The sequence below is a fragment of the Coffea eugenioides genome, chromosome 7 (genome assembly GCF_003713205.1).
Source record: "Coffea eugenioides isolate CCC68of chromosome 7, Ceug_1.0, whole genome shotgun sequence".
Taxonomy (NCBI): Eukaryota; Viridiplantae; Streptophyta; class Magnoliopsida; order Gentianales; family Rubiaceae; genus Coffea; species Coffea eugenioides.
Window position 1 is genome coordinate 7980852 of NC_040041.1, and position 19797 is coordinate 8000648.

A 19797-nucleotide genomic window follows, 5' to 3' on the forward strand; every position below is an offset into this window, starting at 1 on the left:
GCTACTTCTTTCATTTGGTTTTATTGATCTCACTTTTGATAAACACTTGTACGTTGCATTATATGAATTTTCAGGGTAAATTGCTTAAATAGAGTTCATAGAGGTTAAGGCTTATCTTCTTCATTTTTTATTTTTTTTGGCTCCTTTTAAGGAAGCGTTGCTTGATTAGGGCTTTATTAACCTATATTAAAAAATACATTGTAGATGCCTTTCATCTTAACCAAGTTTTAAATCTTAAAAACCTAACAGGGATGCTTCTTAAAGATACTTAAAGCATGTCTAGATATTTTTTTTAAAATTTACTTGGAGTATATGTTTTTTTTTTATTATTGTAATTTTTGGAATTTAAGAGCGCGAATGGGAATGCCTTTCATGAAAATGAGACCACAATATAGAGCATGAATTTAATAGGAGATTATTGGGAATAATAATATTTTGAAAAAAATTGTAACACTTTTTATGATATAATGTGTGTCAGATAAAAAATAATTAAAAAATTTTGTTTATAATGCATTCAAATAAAATTTTTTTTTTTTTGCAAGTAAAATCATATCGAAACAGTTACTTTTCTAGGAATTGGTTTCCACATGTTAGCCATGCCTTGCTAGTTGCCACATCTCCATGCAGTGAAAACTGCAGAGTTCAGTGCTTGCTACAAATATTAATAAACCCTTCTGATTTCTGAAATTTGTTGAAAACTGCAGAGTTCAGTGCTTGCTACAAATATTAATAAACCCTTCTGATTTCTGAAATTTGTTGCTTCTGTGGTCAAGAAGAAACCTTGCATCAACCTATTTCATTCCCTGATAATGCAAGTACCAGAGGTAACTACCAAATCTGTAAAACTTATGAAGTAACCATTGCCATCCTTTTGTGACCCCAAAAAAAAAAAATTTATTGCCATCTTTTAATTCGTTGCTGTGTGACTGAACCTGCACTTGCTGAATTATTAGGTAGTTTTTAGCCTTTGCCTTTGGGGAAGCGTCAACTGTGTTGGAAATAAATTCGGGTGCAATAAGTGTAACCTGTTGTCCGCATCGCTGAACCCGTACCGACGTTATCCACTTGTCTTGGGGACCAAGAAAATAAACAGCAATGAATAACGTACAGTTATAGTGGGGTACAAGGCTCACTAAATTGTTTAGATTTCATTTGGAAGGAAGAATAAAAGGGCAAAAAGTTGTGCACTAGGGGGTATAGAAATTAGAAAATTTTGGACTTTTGCCTCCATATAAGCAAATCCATCATAGCGAAACTCTTCAGGAATTTAGTGATTCCGAATGGAACACAATGAATCTAGAATGAAAGAACCGTGCGTTGGGATAAAAAGAAAAAGGATAATTTGAGGGAGTGAGGTTTCTGACAATTGCAGCCACCTTCCATAAGATTTGAAAACTGATAGAAACTTTTCCTAAAAGTATATGTTTTGGTAACAATTGATGATGTAAGTAAAAAAAAAAAAATCCAATATCATCCCTATTTGATATGTAAAACAAATTAAATGCTAAAAAGTCAACTATTACTATTATTCGTTAGATGAAAATATTCAAGTTAATTTTTTGCAGGAAAATTTAAGTCATGTTCTGAAATCTTTCTTTTTTGGTACTTTATACATTCTTTTTTGGTTAAGTAATTTTTTAAGATACTTATTTTAACAAATGCCTCCCTAATTGGTTAGTCGATTTTTTTGTAAATTGATTAATAAATCCAATCAGAAAAATTAGGAATGAAGTATAATATACTAGATTAGATGAGGTTAGAGTTTTAGAATACAAAAGTATTACCAAAAAAGAATTTTCATTCTTCTCTTTTACACTCATTTTCACTTAAAATTTACTCCATAAAGTTTGTGAAGGCTATCATAGTCTTTTCATAACATTAGGAAAAGTAAGTGTAATTTTTCAAACTTCAGGGAAGGTGGCCACAATTGTCAGAAATCTCAACAAAGGTTTCTAAAATTATCCTAAAGAAATAAATGTTTAGGGTTGAAAAAATAAAATTCAACATTTGCGATATGGCGCACAGTTCAACTGTTCAATTGAGCTCAAGCTATGTACCAGTACAAGCAGAACCATTCATTTTGTTGCAGGAAGCGTGGGGGATGTAAGCTAGTCCCAATAGCACTACAACCGCATGAAGAAGAAAAGGAAGGAGAAGCCTTTTAGAACCGTTTAAGCGCTTGCTCTGGCTAGATCGATCGGTCTTCTTCGTTTCGTAATTTATTGCGTTTGTCCCCAACTGTGCAAACATACTTGTAAGAGGTGGAACCAATATGAGATTCGTTACTCACACTGCAAATCAATTAGTAATCACCCCAATACTAATAAAAGTGTCGATCACAACTCATTTGTGTTAATCGGCTCAAATTTATCAGAATCACCTATTTTGATACCTCTACTCCCGGCCATGAAAAATTTAATCAACTTGGCTCTATGTCACAATTTTTTGTTTTTACAAGGGCTCTAATTCAGACGAATCCATCATCAGTATATATCAAATTTACGTACTGTAAAAAAAAAAAAAAAAAGATGTGCTATTCCCTTTGTACCAAAAGGTTCCTGCCTACGATTTAATTAAACCATTGACTTTCAAAGGATTCTGAAACGTCAAGGACTATGAAGGTGACTTCCCCTCTGTTCTTCGTGCTTTTGTTGTACATGCTTCATATATAGATTTGACTCCATTGGCTGTGCTGTGCATGTCTTTGTTTGTTTTTGTTGTTTGCTCACGTGCATATATATATATATATATATATATATATATATCTAACTACAATATAAGTTCGAGTTCGGCTTCCAGTAGCAGCTTCCCGTGGTGCCACGTGGCAGCTCCAAAGCTCAAGTTTAGCTTCTTTCTTTTTGCCTGCCGTTGCTTGTTTCATTGGAGCCTGTTTAGTGAGGTGCTAAGGTTTAGCACTTTTGGTCAAATGCAAGGTACCTTAGGGTGGTTGAATGTATATCATTATTTTACTTCATCTGTGAACTCACTGCCAGTGGTTGTTCACTTACTGCAAGTAGTTGTTGGCTACTAACTTTAAAAGTAGGTTGCTTTTTGTCAAAAATTTAACCATTAGATTGTAGTGCTTTGTACTTTTATGATCTATTGACCGTTAGATTTGTATGATTATCTATGAAGTTGTTGACTTACTTTTTATGTGTGATCTTTTATCCTTAACACTTTCGGTGTTTTTGCCAGACAAAGCTTAACTTTCCAAGACCTGCTTCTGTTTCTTTCATCTTATTCGGTTGTCGTTGGTCTTCATTCTGGGGAAACAAAACGAAAGGAGCGTTCGGCTGGTTCTTTACTTATTTCTTGGTGAGTTTTTATCTGCATTAAATCTCTTGACATTTAATGTCCTTCTTTTTGCATGGCTGTTTACTACTTGTGCTTCATAGTTTTTACGATATTATCATGCAGCTTACTTTCTTCTTCCTCTATATTTATTATGCAACTTTCCTTCTGTTTCTTTAGTATTTGAGTCATTGTTTAAATCACTGCTTATTTGGCTGCAAATGATATTAGTGAACCATATGCGACAGTATACATTGTTTGAGCTGCTGTAAAGTTGGTAGCCATTGTGTGTCATATACTTTCGGTGTTCATCTTCACCTAACCTTTTATTGCTTGAACTTTCAATATAAGGCTGTTATACCTGAGCACAGCATTTGCTTTTCACTCTACGGCTTCGCAATTGATGGATCAGGCACGTGAAGTTATTGAGCCACATTCATGTGGCTATCCAGTACAAATACCTGATGTTAGCTATGTTAGCAATCATCACTGTGCTGTTACGGACATTATGAACAGTTGTTCTGCTTCTACATCAGAACACCTGACTTCCTTGCCTACTAAATATGTAGTTTCTTGTGTGGACAAAAAAACCTATAGGCGACAAGCTTATCTGAGATGGAAATAAAAAAAACTGCTTACGTAACCTGCGGTCCAGAAAACCAAAAAAATGGCTGAATTTGAGCTGTTCTTTATCACAAAATCATGAACAATCTGCTTTGTTGGCTGATGGAATTGCTAGATAGTACACTGTTGGACATAGACAGTCTTCTCATCTAGCATCTACTACAAATTTCAGTAGAGACGCACATATTATGCAGTCACATGCTTCATGTAGCAATGCTTCTATCCTTCTAGATACACATTTAGGTAGATTCTTGTATTCTTAACAAAATTTTGTTTCAGTTTCCATGCATTGTGATGCTAGCAATATCTGAACTTCTGCATTTGACTTTTAGTCATCAATAGCCAACCTGTTCAACAGTCAGCTAATGAAAGAAATCTTGCACAAAATAAAAGAAAACGTCCAGGTTAGCTTTGACCTTTATTCTTGATTTGCATTCGTATTGTTTATAGCTATTTAAATTATTGGTTACTTCAGATATCATTCTGTTCCTGTTAGAAAGAAGACCTAGAAAAGGAAGAGAGTTGTTGGATTTAATAGCGAATACTGCTGACATTCTGCCAAAGCAGAGAGTTCTCGACACTGTGGTGCTAAAAAGTTTTTCTCAGAAACAGCAAATTTTTGCTGTTCTGATGGTGATATTATGCTGGCAAAGAACAGACTTCCTGATATTTTGAGAGAATTACTGACGTCATCTTCGGAGGAAGCAAAAGCATTCAGGGAGCTCATTAGGACTTACAACAATCAATATGGAGTCACATCTTTTGGTGTTAAGTGTAATAGGGATCTGTGTAGATGAAACAATGAAGTCTATACATTTAGGATTCAAGGACAGGTGTATCATATTCTAAATAATTTGATACCAAATAATGGTTCAGGCAGAAACATGCAGCTTTACTTTCATGATATTGAAAATGAAGTATCTAATCGTCTAGCTGCCTGTCCTAGATTATCTGAGAGTGTGATAAAGAAATTAATCACTGTTTTTCAGCATAATCCATATGCTCGCTTCTTTAGGAATTTATGTCACATTCCTAACTTAGACAGCTACAAAATAGTGTTGCATACTCTTCCTGGTCTAGATCAGAGAGTATATAACAAACCAACAGAGTCACAAGTTGCAGCATTATGGGTAGAAGGAGAAGAAAATGGTGAAAATAGCCGCCGTAATAGACAAGTTTACACTTGTGGTGGTTCTCCACGTAACATTCAGTATTATTATGGCTGCTATGATCCATTACAATACCCTTTAATGTTTCCATTTGGAGAGCTGGGTTGGCATCAAGGAATTGCTAAGAAAGGCATAAAAACAAGAAACAGAAAGCAAAAAACAAAAAATGCATCAGCTGAAATGATTGCCCCAGCAACTGCTTTAAGTGCTGATCAGCTGCTGTACAATGAAGAAATTGGTCAGTCAAAACTTAAAGTTAGATAGTCCATTATTATGAATAGAGATTTTTTAGTCATACTGAATAGTTATATGGTGTCGTCTTACAGCAATGCATGGACTGGAAGAGGATCCAACTTTTGTTTCACTGAGGGAATATTACGCGTACAAACTTCAGATTAGAGATTCAAATGAATCTCTGCTTCTGCATTTTTGCAGATTGTTTCAACAGTATGTTGTTGATGGATATGTGAAGATTGAGAAACAAAAACTAGACTTTTTCAGGTCACAGCAGGAAGAAATCAGGAGAGAATTTTTGAATGGCATAATGGATGCAGTGGCTGCTAGAGAAACTCATGGGTCAAATATTGGCCAACGAATTATACTGCCACCAGGTTTCATAGGAGGTCCTAAAAATATGCGTCGCAGATACATGGATGCAATGACTTTAGTGCAGAAATTTGAAAAACCTGATCTGTTTTTGACAATGACTTGCAATCCTAATTGGCCAGAAATCAAGGAACATTTGATTGCTGCAGATGAAACACAGAACCGCCCAGATTTGATTTCAAGAGTCTTTCATGCTAAGTTAGAAAAGTTAAAAGATGAACTTTTTAAGAAGCACATTTTTGGTGAGATAGCTGCTTATACATATGTAATTGAGAATCAAAAACGAGGTATGCGTCACGCACATTTCCTTTTGATTCTCAAATCCAAGTATAAGTTGTATACTGCAGATGAATATGACAAAATAGTTTGTGCTGAGATACCTGACAAAAAGAAATTTCCTCATCTATATAAAATGGTAGTTAAGCATATACATCATGGTCCTTGTGGTTCAGCAAATCCACAGAATGTCTGCATGAAAAAAAATGGATTCTGTAAAAACTCTTATCCAAAAGAATTCTGCAATGCAACTATTCAAGTAGCTGATGCATATCCAAAGTATAGGCGCAGAGATAATGGCATCAAAGTTAAAGTGAGAAATGTATGGCTCAATAATCGCTGGGTTGTCCCTTATAGCGCCTATCTACTTGCAAAAATTGACTGCCACATTAACATTGATATATGTTCGACAGTAAAGGCAATCAAATATATATACAAGTACATTTGTAAGGGACATGACAGAACCAGCTTTCGAGTTGTAGCTGATAGTCCACATTGTGAGATTGATAAAATCAAACAGTATGTGTCAGCAAGATGGATATCCCCTCCAGAGGCTACTTGGAGAATTTACAGGTTTCCAACTAGCGAGATAAAGCCAGCTGTTATTCACTTACAGTTGCATCTGGAAAACCAGCAACCGATGAGCTTCAAGAAGAACACTGATCTGCCTAATGTTGTCAATAATGGTCAACTAAGAAAAACAATGTTAACTGAATTCTTTTACGTGAACAGAATGAACAAGGAAGTTGAGGATCTGAATTACACCTATGTGGAATTTTCAGAACATTTTGTTTGGAGTCCGAGCCAAAGAATGTGGAAAATTTGTGAGCAGAGAGATTCTATAGGTAGAATAGTTGTTGCACATCCTGGTAAAGGTGAAAGATATTATCTAAGATTGTTATTGACAAAAGTCAGATGTCCAACATCATTTGCAGATCTCAGAACTTTTGCTGAAGTTCAGGTGCAGACTTTCCGTGAAGCAGCATTGTTAAGGGGATTACTGGAGGATGATAACAGCCAGGAACTTTGTTTGCAAGAAGCTTCTCACTTTCATATACCATATGAAATGAGAAGATTGTTTGCAACACTCCTGGTTTATTCAAGTCCCAATAATCTGCCATCATTGTGGTCTAAATTTGAAGATGTTATGTCTGAAGACTTTCTTAGATGCAAAACTTTAACAGCAAGTCAAGTTAGAACAAAGGTGCTTGATCAAATAAATGGCTTCTTACAGTCTATGGGGAAAAATATTTCTTCATTCAACTTGTACCCACTTGATTTCTCAATGGATGATATGGAAAGTCAGACAAGGGAGTTAAATGCAGAAAGAAATATAAGTGTTGCAGCAGCTGATTTGGATACTTGTGCTTTGCTGAATCAAAAGCAAAAAGAAGCATTTAATGTCATCTGTGAAAAAGTTTACACCAACAAAAGTGGTGCTTTCTTCGTTGATGGTCCGGGAGGTACCGGAAAAACCTTTTTATATCATGCATTACTCGCTGATATAAGATCAAAAGGTCATGTTGCACTTGCTACCGCAACATCTGGAATAGCTGCTTCAATTCTTCCAGGAGGGAGAACAGCTCACTCGCGATTCAAAATTTCAATAGATATTTCTGATGGAGGAACTTGTCGGATTAGTAAGCAGAGCTCTCTAGTAACTTTGATCAAAGAATCAAAGCTAATCATTTGGGATGAGACTCCAATGTCTAAACGAGCAGCTATTGAAGCATTGGATGATATGCTTAGAGACATCATGAACTCAAACAAAATTTTTGGAGAAAAGGTAGTAGTTTTTGGAGGTGATTTCAGGCAAACATTACTGATTGTTCGTAGTGGAACAAAGGCTGAAACAATTAATGCTTGCTTCATTAATTCGTCTTTGTGGCCTCACTTGCAAAAGTTACAATTAACTGAAAACATGAGAGCAAAATCAAATCCATTGTTTACACAGTTTATATTGAAAGTAGGAAATGGTTTAGAACAGCTGCACAATACTGATTTGGTTGTTATACCGTCTTCAATTATGATCAAATACACCAATGAAGTTGATTCACTTGAAAGACTGAAGGATGCTGTCTATCCTGATATTAACACTATATCAGAAAATGCAGCTTTGTCGTTGAACAGAGCAATATTGACAACAAAAAACCACTTTGTTGATGAAATCAATGATTTGATGTTAGAAAAGTTTCCTGGACAAAGAATTGAATACATCAGTTTTGATTGAACAGTTGATCCGAATCATCAGGCTGAGTATGGTGATTTCCTTAACACATTAAGTCCGAGTGGTTTGCCTCCTCACAAGCTTGTGCTTAAGCCACATGCACCAATAATTTTGTTACGAAATCTTGATCCAACTGAAGGGCTATGCAATGGAACAAGACTGATCTGCAAGTCCTTGACTAAAAATGTCATTCATGCAGAAATAGCAGTTGGTCACTTTGCTGGCAAGAAGGTCTTCATACATAGGATTCCTTTGCAACCTACAAATGATGACCAATACCCTGTTCCTTACAAAAGGACTCAATTTCCTGTTCGTTTATGTTTTACTATGACTATTAACAAATCTCAAGAACAGACACTTGATTTTGTTGGTCTCTATCTGAAGGAACATGTCTTTTCACAAGGACAATTATATGTTGCATTGTCCCGTGCCAAAACATCAAATGCTATTCGGGTTTTGATTAAACCAGAGTACTTTAGCTTAGATGATATTGATTGCATAAAAAATATAGCTTATAGAGAAATATTGGATCATTCTTGTTACGTTTCTAAAAGTAAATATTCAATTTTGCTTCCTTCATTTTTTCTGTTATGAAATCTATAAGTGTCAACTCAACATTCACATGTAGCCTGACTCTTTTTCGTTGTTATTATTTTAGGACAGAATGAGCAGGCGTTTATTCGACATACTTGATATCAATAAACAAACTGGACCATGGACCGTCCTTGTTCAGGTTGTTGAAAGAGGAAATGTACATGTAGCACGTACTGCACCATACAAAAAATTCCGTCGATTCTTGTTGACTGATTCTCAGGTATAACATACTAGGGCTACTATCGAGCCAAGTCGAACTCGAGTAACACCATACTCGAGCTCGAACTCGATCTCAAACAATATTACTCGAACTCGAACTCGAGGTCGAACGAGTATATAAATTTGAGCTCGAGCTCGACTCGATAAAATGAAAACTAAACTCAAGTTTGACTCGTTTGGACTCGAGTAAATATCAAGCCTAAGCTACTCGAGATCGAGCTCGAGCTCGAGTTCCTATTTTCTCAAAATTCAAATTCCAGATTCATGTTAACAGGTTTGCCTTTCCAATATAAACCAGATTTCCAGATTTTTAGACTTCGAATATAAACCATGACTAACAAGTGTATATGATGAAACAGGTTTGCCTTTTCAAATTCATCTCAAAGTACAGATAATATCAGTTAACATCCTCACAAATAAAAGTTAACAAGATATCGAAATAGACTTGAACCACCACTGATCATTTAACATCCCAAATTAGTGTCAAAAGTTTCGAGCATTACAAAATACAAAAGTAACAAGTCAGCTTGAACTACCACTGATCAGTCCATTAAGATATTAAAAAATGAACAACACCGCAAGACAAGCACACAAGATTCCAATATGCATCAAGATTCAAAAGGACAAGTGCAACCACAGCTAGTTTAACAAAAGAAAGGTGCTAGTCTGCTTGGCATCCCAGTACGCATCAGAGGCCAACCCAAGATTCAAAAATTGCAGTCCTATCAAGAATGCAGTTGTATCAATTTAAAGAACAAAAGTAAGAAAAAAACAATTAAGAACTACAAGATTCCATAAGGACCATACTACTAAACCTGGCTATTTGAGAGACATCTTCATACTTTCGGCAACTCAACTTCTTTAATTATCTTAACTTACTGCATATTAGAAGAATGAGAAAGAAAACAAAACATTAAAAGTTAGAAATAATTTAGAAAATAATAAATTGAGTAACTTATGCACAAATAGTGGTCTCGAATACTAAAATATTGAATATTACCTTCATTTTCTTTTTGATTCCATGGAGATTTCTACACCAGTCTCCGGCACACAGCAATACTTGAACAGTTCTCGGGTGAAGTGAAGCTCGATAGGAGTCTATTACTCGAGTCCCGGCACTAAACGTTGCCTCAGATGCCACTGTACTTACTGGAATGACCAAGATATCACAAGCCATTTGAGACAACACTGGATAGGAAATTCGGTTTATTTTTCACCATTCCAAGCAATCAAATGCTTTCAGGTCTGCTCCAGTCTTTTGGCGAGGCTTATCTAAATAATCAACCAGTTTCGACTTAAGGGGTTCGTTAGTCTCAACTTCATCACAGTAGACATCGAAATCATCCCAAGAAGAAGAAGCTGGTGCATTTTTTCGCCGCCCTTCTAAAGAACAATCTTCCATTGCTCTTCCTTCTATACTTGCCATTAAAGCAACATATTTCTCATAAAGATCAAATAGGACTTTTCGAACATTTGAAATATGCTCTTGAGTTTGGAAAGGAAGATACATTTGAGGGTATGCGAACTCTACAACTCGCATTTTCTGTCTCGGATCTAAAATGGCAGCAATTGCCATTAGCAAATTACAGTCACCCCAATATTTATCAAACTTGGATTTCATCTTTGTTACCATGGTCCGGATGAAGTCGTCTTCATTGTTGACTTGAGCATCTAAAATTTTCTTAATTTTTGCCACCTCTTGAAGGAACAAGTTGCTTGTAGGATAATCAATCCCAGACATAATATGTGTGGCTGTCCAAAATTTCTCCAAGTTAGAGCAAACCTTTTCTACTTAATCCCAATCATCAGGAGATGGGCAAAAATCATAAAGTGGCTCTCTATCTTGAAAGCGGGGAAAAATATCTCTAAATTTGATGGCACAATTCAGCATCTCGAAAATGGCATTCCATCTAGTCCGACAATCATAAAGCAATTTTTTTCCAGGTATTCGGAGCTGTTGGGCAATTTCAGCAAACAGCAAAGCTCTTCCCTCGGAGCGATTGACAAATTTCACACTTTCCCTAATATTGTTGGTGATGTCCACTATCTTGGAAAGGTCATCTTGAACCACAAGGTTCAAGATGTGTGCACAACATCGAACATGAAAAGGTTTGCCTCCACATAGCAGCTTTTTTGATCTAGAGAAGTCATCCTTCAAAAGTCGGATAGCAACATCGTTATTGGAGGCATTATCGACTGATATAGTATGTATCTTGTGATCAATTTCCTATTCCTTCACGCACTTAAAAATTGCAGCAGTAATCTCCACCCCACGTCGAGGTGGTGGTATGTGAACAAAATTGAGAATTATCTTCTGAAGCTTCCAATTTGAATCAATCCAATGTCCAGTGATGACCATATACTCTATTTTCTGATTTTTAGATTTTCAAAGGTCAGTTGTGATGCTCACTTTTTTGCACATGCTTCAACTTATTTTTTAACTTCTTCTTTTCAACTTCATAGACTGTCACGCAATCATTTTTTGCTGTTCCCCGGGAGATCTTTTGCCACTCTGGCATACCCCGTCTCATCATGATGTTAAAACTTTCTTCCTCCAAGATAGTGAATGGATGCTCATGCATTAACACCCAATGTGCAGCAGCCTCTCTCATTGCCTCCATATCAAACTTACCAGTATGTAATGCCAGCAAAGTCGAAAATATCTCATCAGCTGGCTGGAAATTTAGTTTTGTTTGCTGTGCTACCATTCTAAGATGTACTTTTCTAGCTGAACACGAAATCCTATGCCTTAACATGCTTGAAGTTTGCTTAGATTTGCCCCTTGAAAGTTTTTTCCTACAATGGACGCACGTGGCATAGAAAGTGCCATTTTCTTCAATTTCTTCAAAGTCATCCCAAACTTGTGATGTTTTACTTCTTTTTGGAATATGAAATTCATCATCACCTTTATCTTGCTCTCCTTCTGTTACATTTTTCTCCATAGCATTCACTTGTGTTCCTTCATTCTCAACTGGAGTTTTTTCAGTTCCTTGATCAGTCACATGTATTTTTGGATTTGGAGTTGTGTTGTTGCTAACAAAAACAGGACTATCGAGCAATATTGGAGAGGATGAACCAACATTTGATAGCTGAGGGATAGAAGAAATCTCAGGCGGACTACATCCATCTTCAATATGCCAAAAAAAAAACCATAAACTTGATTAAGTCTTAAACTATTAGTACATTAATCTCACAGGAATCATTAAGTCTTAAACTACAAGGATTACATGTTGGTTTTTCATCAACCAAGAACATGCCAAATTACATTACATGTCGGTTTAGCCAATTGCATAGGGGCAAGGTCCATTCAAAACCAAACAATGAGCCAATATCTAAGCAGTCAACCTAGTCTTTTGCACAAATCTTTTGTTGGGGGCCACTAATTCAATGCCAAGAACAGCAAAATGCTTTCAGCAATTCATACGGGATATAGCAAAATGCTTTTAGGTGAAGTGTGGTCCCTCTGTTAGTAGTGCACAATCCACTATCACTAGTAAAGTAAAGCAAAATGCCAAGGACAGCAAAATGCTTTCAAGAATTGATACGGGATATAGCAAAATGCTTTTAGGTGAAGTGTGGTCCCTCTGCTAATAGTGCACAATCCACTATCACTAGTAAAGTAAAGCACACTATATAATGCTTGACAATGAAAAACAAAGATTATATCCACGGGGGAAATGAAATCAGTTTCAAGAAAGCTTCTTTCCTATCTCTTCTTTTTACTCTTAGTCCCTGAGACTCGTGGAGAAAGAACAGAGACAAAGTGCAGAATGAATCAGTAGGTTACCTAGTCCCTGAGGTACAACAGCTAATCTTGAACCACCAGTAGAAGGGCCAGTGTCACTTTCCATTTTTTCTCCAAAAATTTACTCCAATAGCTTTTACTCCCTTTTGATTCCACCTTAAATTTAAGCTGCAAATTGCTTATTTAATAGCTTCTATTCACTGTTAACAAAACCCACAATTTTTACCAAAGACCCAAAATTAGGTTTTCATATTCTGAAGCAGAATGGGAACTTAGACTCAAAAATTCACACTCAAATACCAAGGTCAGTCGTTTATTACCTCAAATGAGCTGCATTAACTGCCGGCTGCAAGGTGCTTTACAATCGAGTGACATTTTGCCGCTAGTCATGCTACAAGTGCAGAGGAGAAAATCAGCGGTTCAGCGGGACCATGTTGTGATTTGTGAAGTTGAAACCAAAAGGAGAAGCAAAGCACGACGGCGATGTTGGTTTTTGCTCACTTGCGAGCTACGATGAAGTACTAAAGGTTTGAACTTTGAAAGTGAGATTGCGAGAGTGCATTCTTGTTTAGGGTTCAGACAATAAGGTAAACGAGAGTGATTTTTTTTCTTGTTTTTAATTTTTTACATTTTAGATTTATCACATTACCATTTTGCTATCCATCATTTTTTTAACTAAACATTATTTCATATAAATTTATTAAAACACAAACCCATAATAGTCATTCCATACTTAAAATATATATAATATATATATTATACGAAAACTCGATTAGGCTCGTCGAGCACTCGAGTAGTTATTTTAGGAGTTCGAACTCGACTCGTTAAATGTAACGAATAGCTCGAACTCGTATCGAGTTCGAGTCAAGCTTTTTACCAAGCTCGCGAACGACTTGACTTGACAGAACCCCTATAACATACTATATAATATGTACCTGTTTTTTGTCACCGTAATTACTAAATAACAATTTCTCACATATATGAATACATAGGGAACAAGAGTATCTGCTGTGCTTTACGATGCTTCCACCAGGCAGTTTTACTACATGCTTTGGCCATTCAGGAGATATTATATTTCAAATGCTATACTTATGGATACTTCTGTCAACTTCAAACTTGATAATTATCTCTTTTCATGGGCTATTAACAATGACACTTTGATTGAGCCTTATGAAGAACCAGTTGTACCAGCACTGCCATGTCCATTTGAGCTGACTCAGTTTGATGATCTGCATAGATATGCAGACACAGAAAATCTGCAAAGTAAGTTAATAATACAAATACACATTTCATACCTTATCAGTTATAAAAACACAGTTTCTATGTTGAAGAAAATTATTATCAGCTTATTATTTCTCTTTGTTAACACAGATGTGAAGGCAGTTGTTTTGCATGCTTTTCCTCAGAAACAGCAGAGCAACAACACAACAAGAGATTTTGTCATTGTGAATGAACAGTTAACTACTATTATTATGAACTTCAATGTAACTTCAGAGAATTTTTATATGATATACTGTAATTTATTTTCCTTTTTTTTGAAGAAAAAAGCTGATGCTCCTCACTCTTTGGAATGAATTTGAAAAAGATGATGGAACAAAGATTATGAACAACATTGGTTCAGCACCTTTGATCATAGCAATGAGGGTTAAAGTCACAACCTTTAACTGTAAGCGTATACTTTACATACAGATTGACTGCTTATAAATAATTGTCATATATTTATATATTATCTTTTAACTTCGTTCTTCTTTTTTCAGCTCTTTCCTTGACCTCTCGATTGTCATCTTGTTTCCTTCACAATCCTCCTTTACCTCCACAAATGCAGCTGAATCAATGGTGAACAAATCCATTTATTTGGATCAATGTAACTATTCCTATATAGGTCCCTGTAACTCATTTCTTTTTGTGCAGGTATTTTGATCATAAAGAAGAACTAAAAGAACTACTTGAGGAAAAAACATACAAAGATCCTTCCATCTTACTTCCTCCTCCAAAAGAAGAAGATGTTAAAGAGATACGTGATGTTTTGGCTTCATCTGACACTGTAAGTTCCATTCATACAACTCCAAATACACATTTATCAGTTACAATAATCATTTTACTAACATTTAATAAATTAATACTGATAATTTTGGTAGTATTCTTCACAATTTATAACATCGAATGTTTTGCTATAACAAAAAACTGCTTGGATACGAGGTGCTACAAATTACATTCCTGGACAAGGAAAGTGTTGGTTCACTGCTTGCATGAATTGTCACAAGAATGTTAATGCTCAAACAGAATGGATTATAACCTGCCCGTAATGCAATGAATCTACTCATGTTGAACTAAGGTGACATAATATCAATCAAAATTACAACTTAGTAAATAATGTTACATATTGTCTTTTTCAGCTTTTCTGCTAAACAAACTTCAAGATGCTTCAGGTGTCGCATTGGAATTAGCCTGACTAACCAGACTGGAAGCATGAACTGCATTGTCTATACTCCAGATGCTGAAAACTGATTCATTATACTGCTATTCAGCTTCAACATGCATATGAACACGCAAGTTTCAGAAAACTTATTTTCTTAACTATATAGACTCCATAACCAATTTTTCCACTGTAACAGCTATTTTTGCTTCAAAACACGCATTCCCAACTATGTAAGCAGATTTTACATTAATTTATTTGTAAAACACACATTATTCTCTGTTAACATCATACTTCTAAAAAATCACTGATTATGAAAACTATTGCTATGCTATAAATCTTCTATCATGCTAGCTAGCAAATTACAGTATCGTTTAGGTAATGTACTCTGTTTTGATTCTATCGTATAAATGTTGTAACATATTGTGAATCAAATATAAAAATTTTGATAAAATTTCTATCCTCAACAAATTATACAGAGGCTATCTTTAGATATGGAACTTGCAGAATCTATCAGCAAGCATGCACTTGTTTGCTTTGTTCGCTCCTATGATATACAATACCATGGCCAGTCACAGAAAAAGAACACCGTTGTGAAAGCTTACAGTGTTTAAGAATTACCTCAAATATTGCTGGCTGTCGACAATGACAGGGGTATAGAAACGCGAGCCAGCCTTCTTGCACCACCAGTTCTAGAGGGAAAGCACAAAGCTGAGGAACAATTATTCTCTCCAACAACCAAATTGATACTTGAAGAAATTACTGCAGGCGTCTCTGCTACCCATGCCAGTTCAAACTTGAAGATTCCAACAAAAAGAAGTCTATCCTTTGAACAACAGAGCATACCCAATGCAACTCCCTCTGGACAGGAAACATCAGCAGAACTTCTACAAGTCGATCTTGACGTGAATGCTTCTACTCTCCTGCCCACAGGCACCCCTCCAGAAAAAAATGCAGAACCAAGTCCATCAAAAAAGTTGAAGAATATCATTGAATCTGAGTAATCATCATGTCTAAATCAGGAAAGATCTTTTGTTAAACACTGCTTTTGTTCCATTGTCTAAACTCTCTCTTTTGTTAACATATTACGATCCATTATCTTTGCTTGACAGACATAAAGGATAGTAATATATCTTTTGTATCCTTTGGGAAAAAAACCCTTATGGAATAGCAATGTGAAACTATCTGATGCATATCTCCTTAAAGCCTGTTTTGGAATGTTATGCATGCTATACAGTAGCATGAGCAATCGCAAAAAAATACAATCAATTGTCAAAGTCAATGCCATGCGACAATTCCATCAAATATTACTAGCTGTGAACAACAGCAGTGTTATAGAAATAAGAACCAACCTTCTTGTACCACCAATCCTGGAACACCACAAACCAAAAAAAAAAAAATTTTCCAACAACCAAATTCATATTTGAACAAATTACTGGAACCTTTTCTCCTATCTATGACAAATGAACCTTGAAAATTTCAACAAAAACAGGCCTATCCTTTAAGCAACTATTCAAACCTCATTGCAGCTTCCTCTGCCCACCAAACATCAGCAGAACTTCCGTGAGTCAATCTTGACATACATACTTCAACATTCCCATCAGCAACCAGCTATCCTCACAAAAATGTACAATCAAATTGATCAAAGAGGATGAAGAACATCAATGAATCTAACTGATTATCCTATTTAAACCAGAAAATATCTTTTGCTAAACACAAATTCTACAACATTCTGTAAAATCTTTCTTTTGTTGACATATTATCATCTCTGACGCATTAAGAACAATCTTCACGATAAACTACATAGATTATGTTAATTGAACATTCTAAGTGGATCGATAGACCTAACAGTTAATTTTTTCCTCCGAAACCTCTAGATCCTGCAAATTTTATTGCAGAACTCATCATTCAACTCTGCTTAATTTTACTGCAACACGTCAGCTTAGGCAAAAGAATTGAACAAAAGATCTTTGAAAGACAATTAAACTTCAAAAAATCATTACAAACAAACTACCACTCACTGACTTTGAAATTCAACAGATAACAAAACTTACACCACATTGAATTTGGTCACCTACTCATATCAGTAAACTAACAATTGTCAAGAAACATTACAAACAAACTACCATTCACTGACCCTGACATACATCACATAACATAACTTATACTATGATGAATTCAGCCTCGTAATCATAACACTAACAAGTTATCTACTCTATGTTTTTACGTGACTTACAAGTTACTATTGCATGCTACTCAGTGAGTTTTTACCTGCTGCACTAACTTCCTGCTATCTACATTTCTTTTTATATATACCCAAAAGTTTCCTTTCCACAAACGGTCAGTTATTATTCACAAGTATATTCCGCAAAACAGCCTTCAGGTGTGCACTCACTCTCAATCTACACATCTCTTTCAGTTTTCATTTTTCTACAACTTTATAATTTACAACTTAAAAAAACTACAAATTCTTCTATTCTTCTTGCATACCGTTACATATAGAACCAATTTTTCTATTCTTATTTTACATTCATGGCAATATGTTGACAGAAAACAATGGCCATGACAACTTGCAATTTAGCTGAGATCAACTCCTATAGTACCAATTGGACCACCATCATACAGGTAATTGAAGCAACCCTTACTCGAACCACCAACAGATTCTCACCGGCCAAAGGATACCGCCAATTTCTACTCTCAAATTCACAGGTACATATATTTCCATTTAACATGATTTATATACAGAATTAACTCTATTACAAATAACTAACCACCTTCAAATTCTTCAGGGAATCACAGTTCAGGCAATAATATTTGATAATGACATTCCACTTGTTAATGGCTTACTGATTCCAATCAGAAAATACTATATATCCAATGCAACAATACGCCTCAATCAACAATCATCCTCAACACAACAATATCCCTTCTACTGGATCCTGACAACTGCAACTCTCATTCAACCAATCAATGAACTGGAAACTGCAACCATTCCGCCATTTTTGCATTTGGACAGCATGTCCAACCTCCATGTCTACGCCCACACTGATAGATATATAAGTATTCTAATATTTTATCTATCTTTTCTCTTCAACATTATTCTTTATATTCATATTACATAATTAACCAAAAAATTACTTCAGATATACTTGCCATTGTGATTTATGCTTTATCCCCAAAGGAAGTTCAATTCCAGGAACGGACAATTCCAGCCAGAGATTATATCATCATCAATCAACAGTACAGTATCATTCACTATAAAAACGTTTACAGTTTACATAAACTATATTAATCATGTACTAACCATAGAAATTTCTGCTTCTCAGAAAAGGCCACTGCTCATGACACTTTATAACGATTTCCAGACCAATGAAGGTGCTTCTATCATAGCAAGAAAAGAGCCTCCTGTTGTCCTAGCATTGAGGCTTAAAGTGACTACAAAAAACTGTAAGTTCTACTGAGTTCCAAACTTTGCTATGCATTGTTTAATTTAACAGTAAAATCCTTCATTTGTTCTATACATTCCCTAGATCTGTCATTGGCAACACAACCAACATCTGTCATAATGGTAGCACCTGATGTTCAACAATCAATGAAACTCAATCACTGGTAACTATATAGTCTTACTATTGTGTTTCATTAACAAATTCACACTACAGCTCTTATTACTTATACCGACACTATTTCAGGTTCCATAACAACCTGTCGTATTTAGCCTTGGTCATTCAAGAAAAAATCTTTGCAAATCCAAGAACTATTATTCCTCCAGTCCAGAGCAATCAAATCCAACAGATCTAGACAGTCCTTCATGCAAAAGGAATCGTAATTCCCTATTCTTCTCAAACATTTCATTTCGCGTTTACAATTTTTCCACCACAATGACGTAAACATTTCCTATACAAATAACAGCAGAAACCAACAGCCTGGATTAAAGGTAGAGTTGAGATTAGTTGCATAGAAGGACCATTTTAGTACTCAGCCTGCCCGTTATGTCTTCGCTCTAATGATTTCATAAACACGTGGGGATTGAAATGTCAATCATGTGATATCGAAATCAGCCCTATTCCCAGGCAAGTGACAAATACATCAAATAAACACAAGATATTTGTTACCTTAATAACTAACAAACAAGTTGATCATATAGAGCTTGCATCTCCCTCTTCATAACTGACTCAACTGCTAAGATACACGCTGTCACATTAGGAGAAGCAGCTGAAGCCCTGATGTGCATCAACGCCAGTCACCTACAACAAATTGACAATAAGGTACAACATTTATCTAAACTTACATTCCTTACTAATATTTTTAATTACAACATACATACTATTTTCTATGCCCAGAACATGAATCTGCTACATCAAATCACTCAAGCAATCCAAGGCAAAATATTGCTTTGTTACATCAAACCATCCAATCCACATGAAAAAGCAATCAAAGGGACCAATCATGTTATAATTACAAGCTACAATGAAGAAGAAGTCACAGCTGCTGAATACGCTTGACAAAGACCAAAAATACTGCCTAGAATCAAGCTTCTACATAAGTAGTATAGTTTATGTGTATTTCTACGTTCACTACAGTAGTTGCATTGCTCTACTGTAATTTTGATGTGTAGCCTCGGCAAGTTAAT

General features: G+C 35.5%; 1 protein-coding gene across 1 annotated transcript; it reads left to right on the forward strand.

Annotated features, from left to right (window-relative positions):
- Positions 1-3694: 3694 nt before the first annotated feature.
- Positions 3695-10090, forward strand: LOC113776791. The gene is made up of 9 exons (XM_027321850.1): positions 3695-3856; positions 4248-4319; positions 4366-4500; positions 4569-4704; positions 4792-5322; positions 5411-8124; positions 8218-8736; positions 8852-9007; positions 10034-10090. The coding sequence occupies exons 1-9, from the start codon at positions 3695-3697 to the stop codon at positions 10088-10090; spliced, it is 4482 nt and encodes a 1493-aa protein (XP_027177651.1).
- Positions 10091-19797: the final 9707 nt, after the last annotated feature.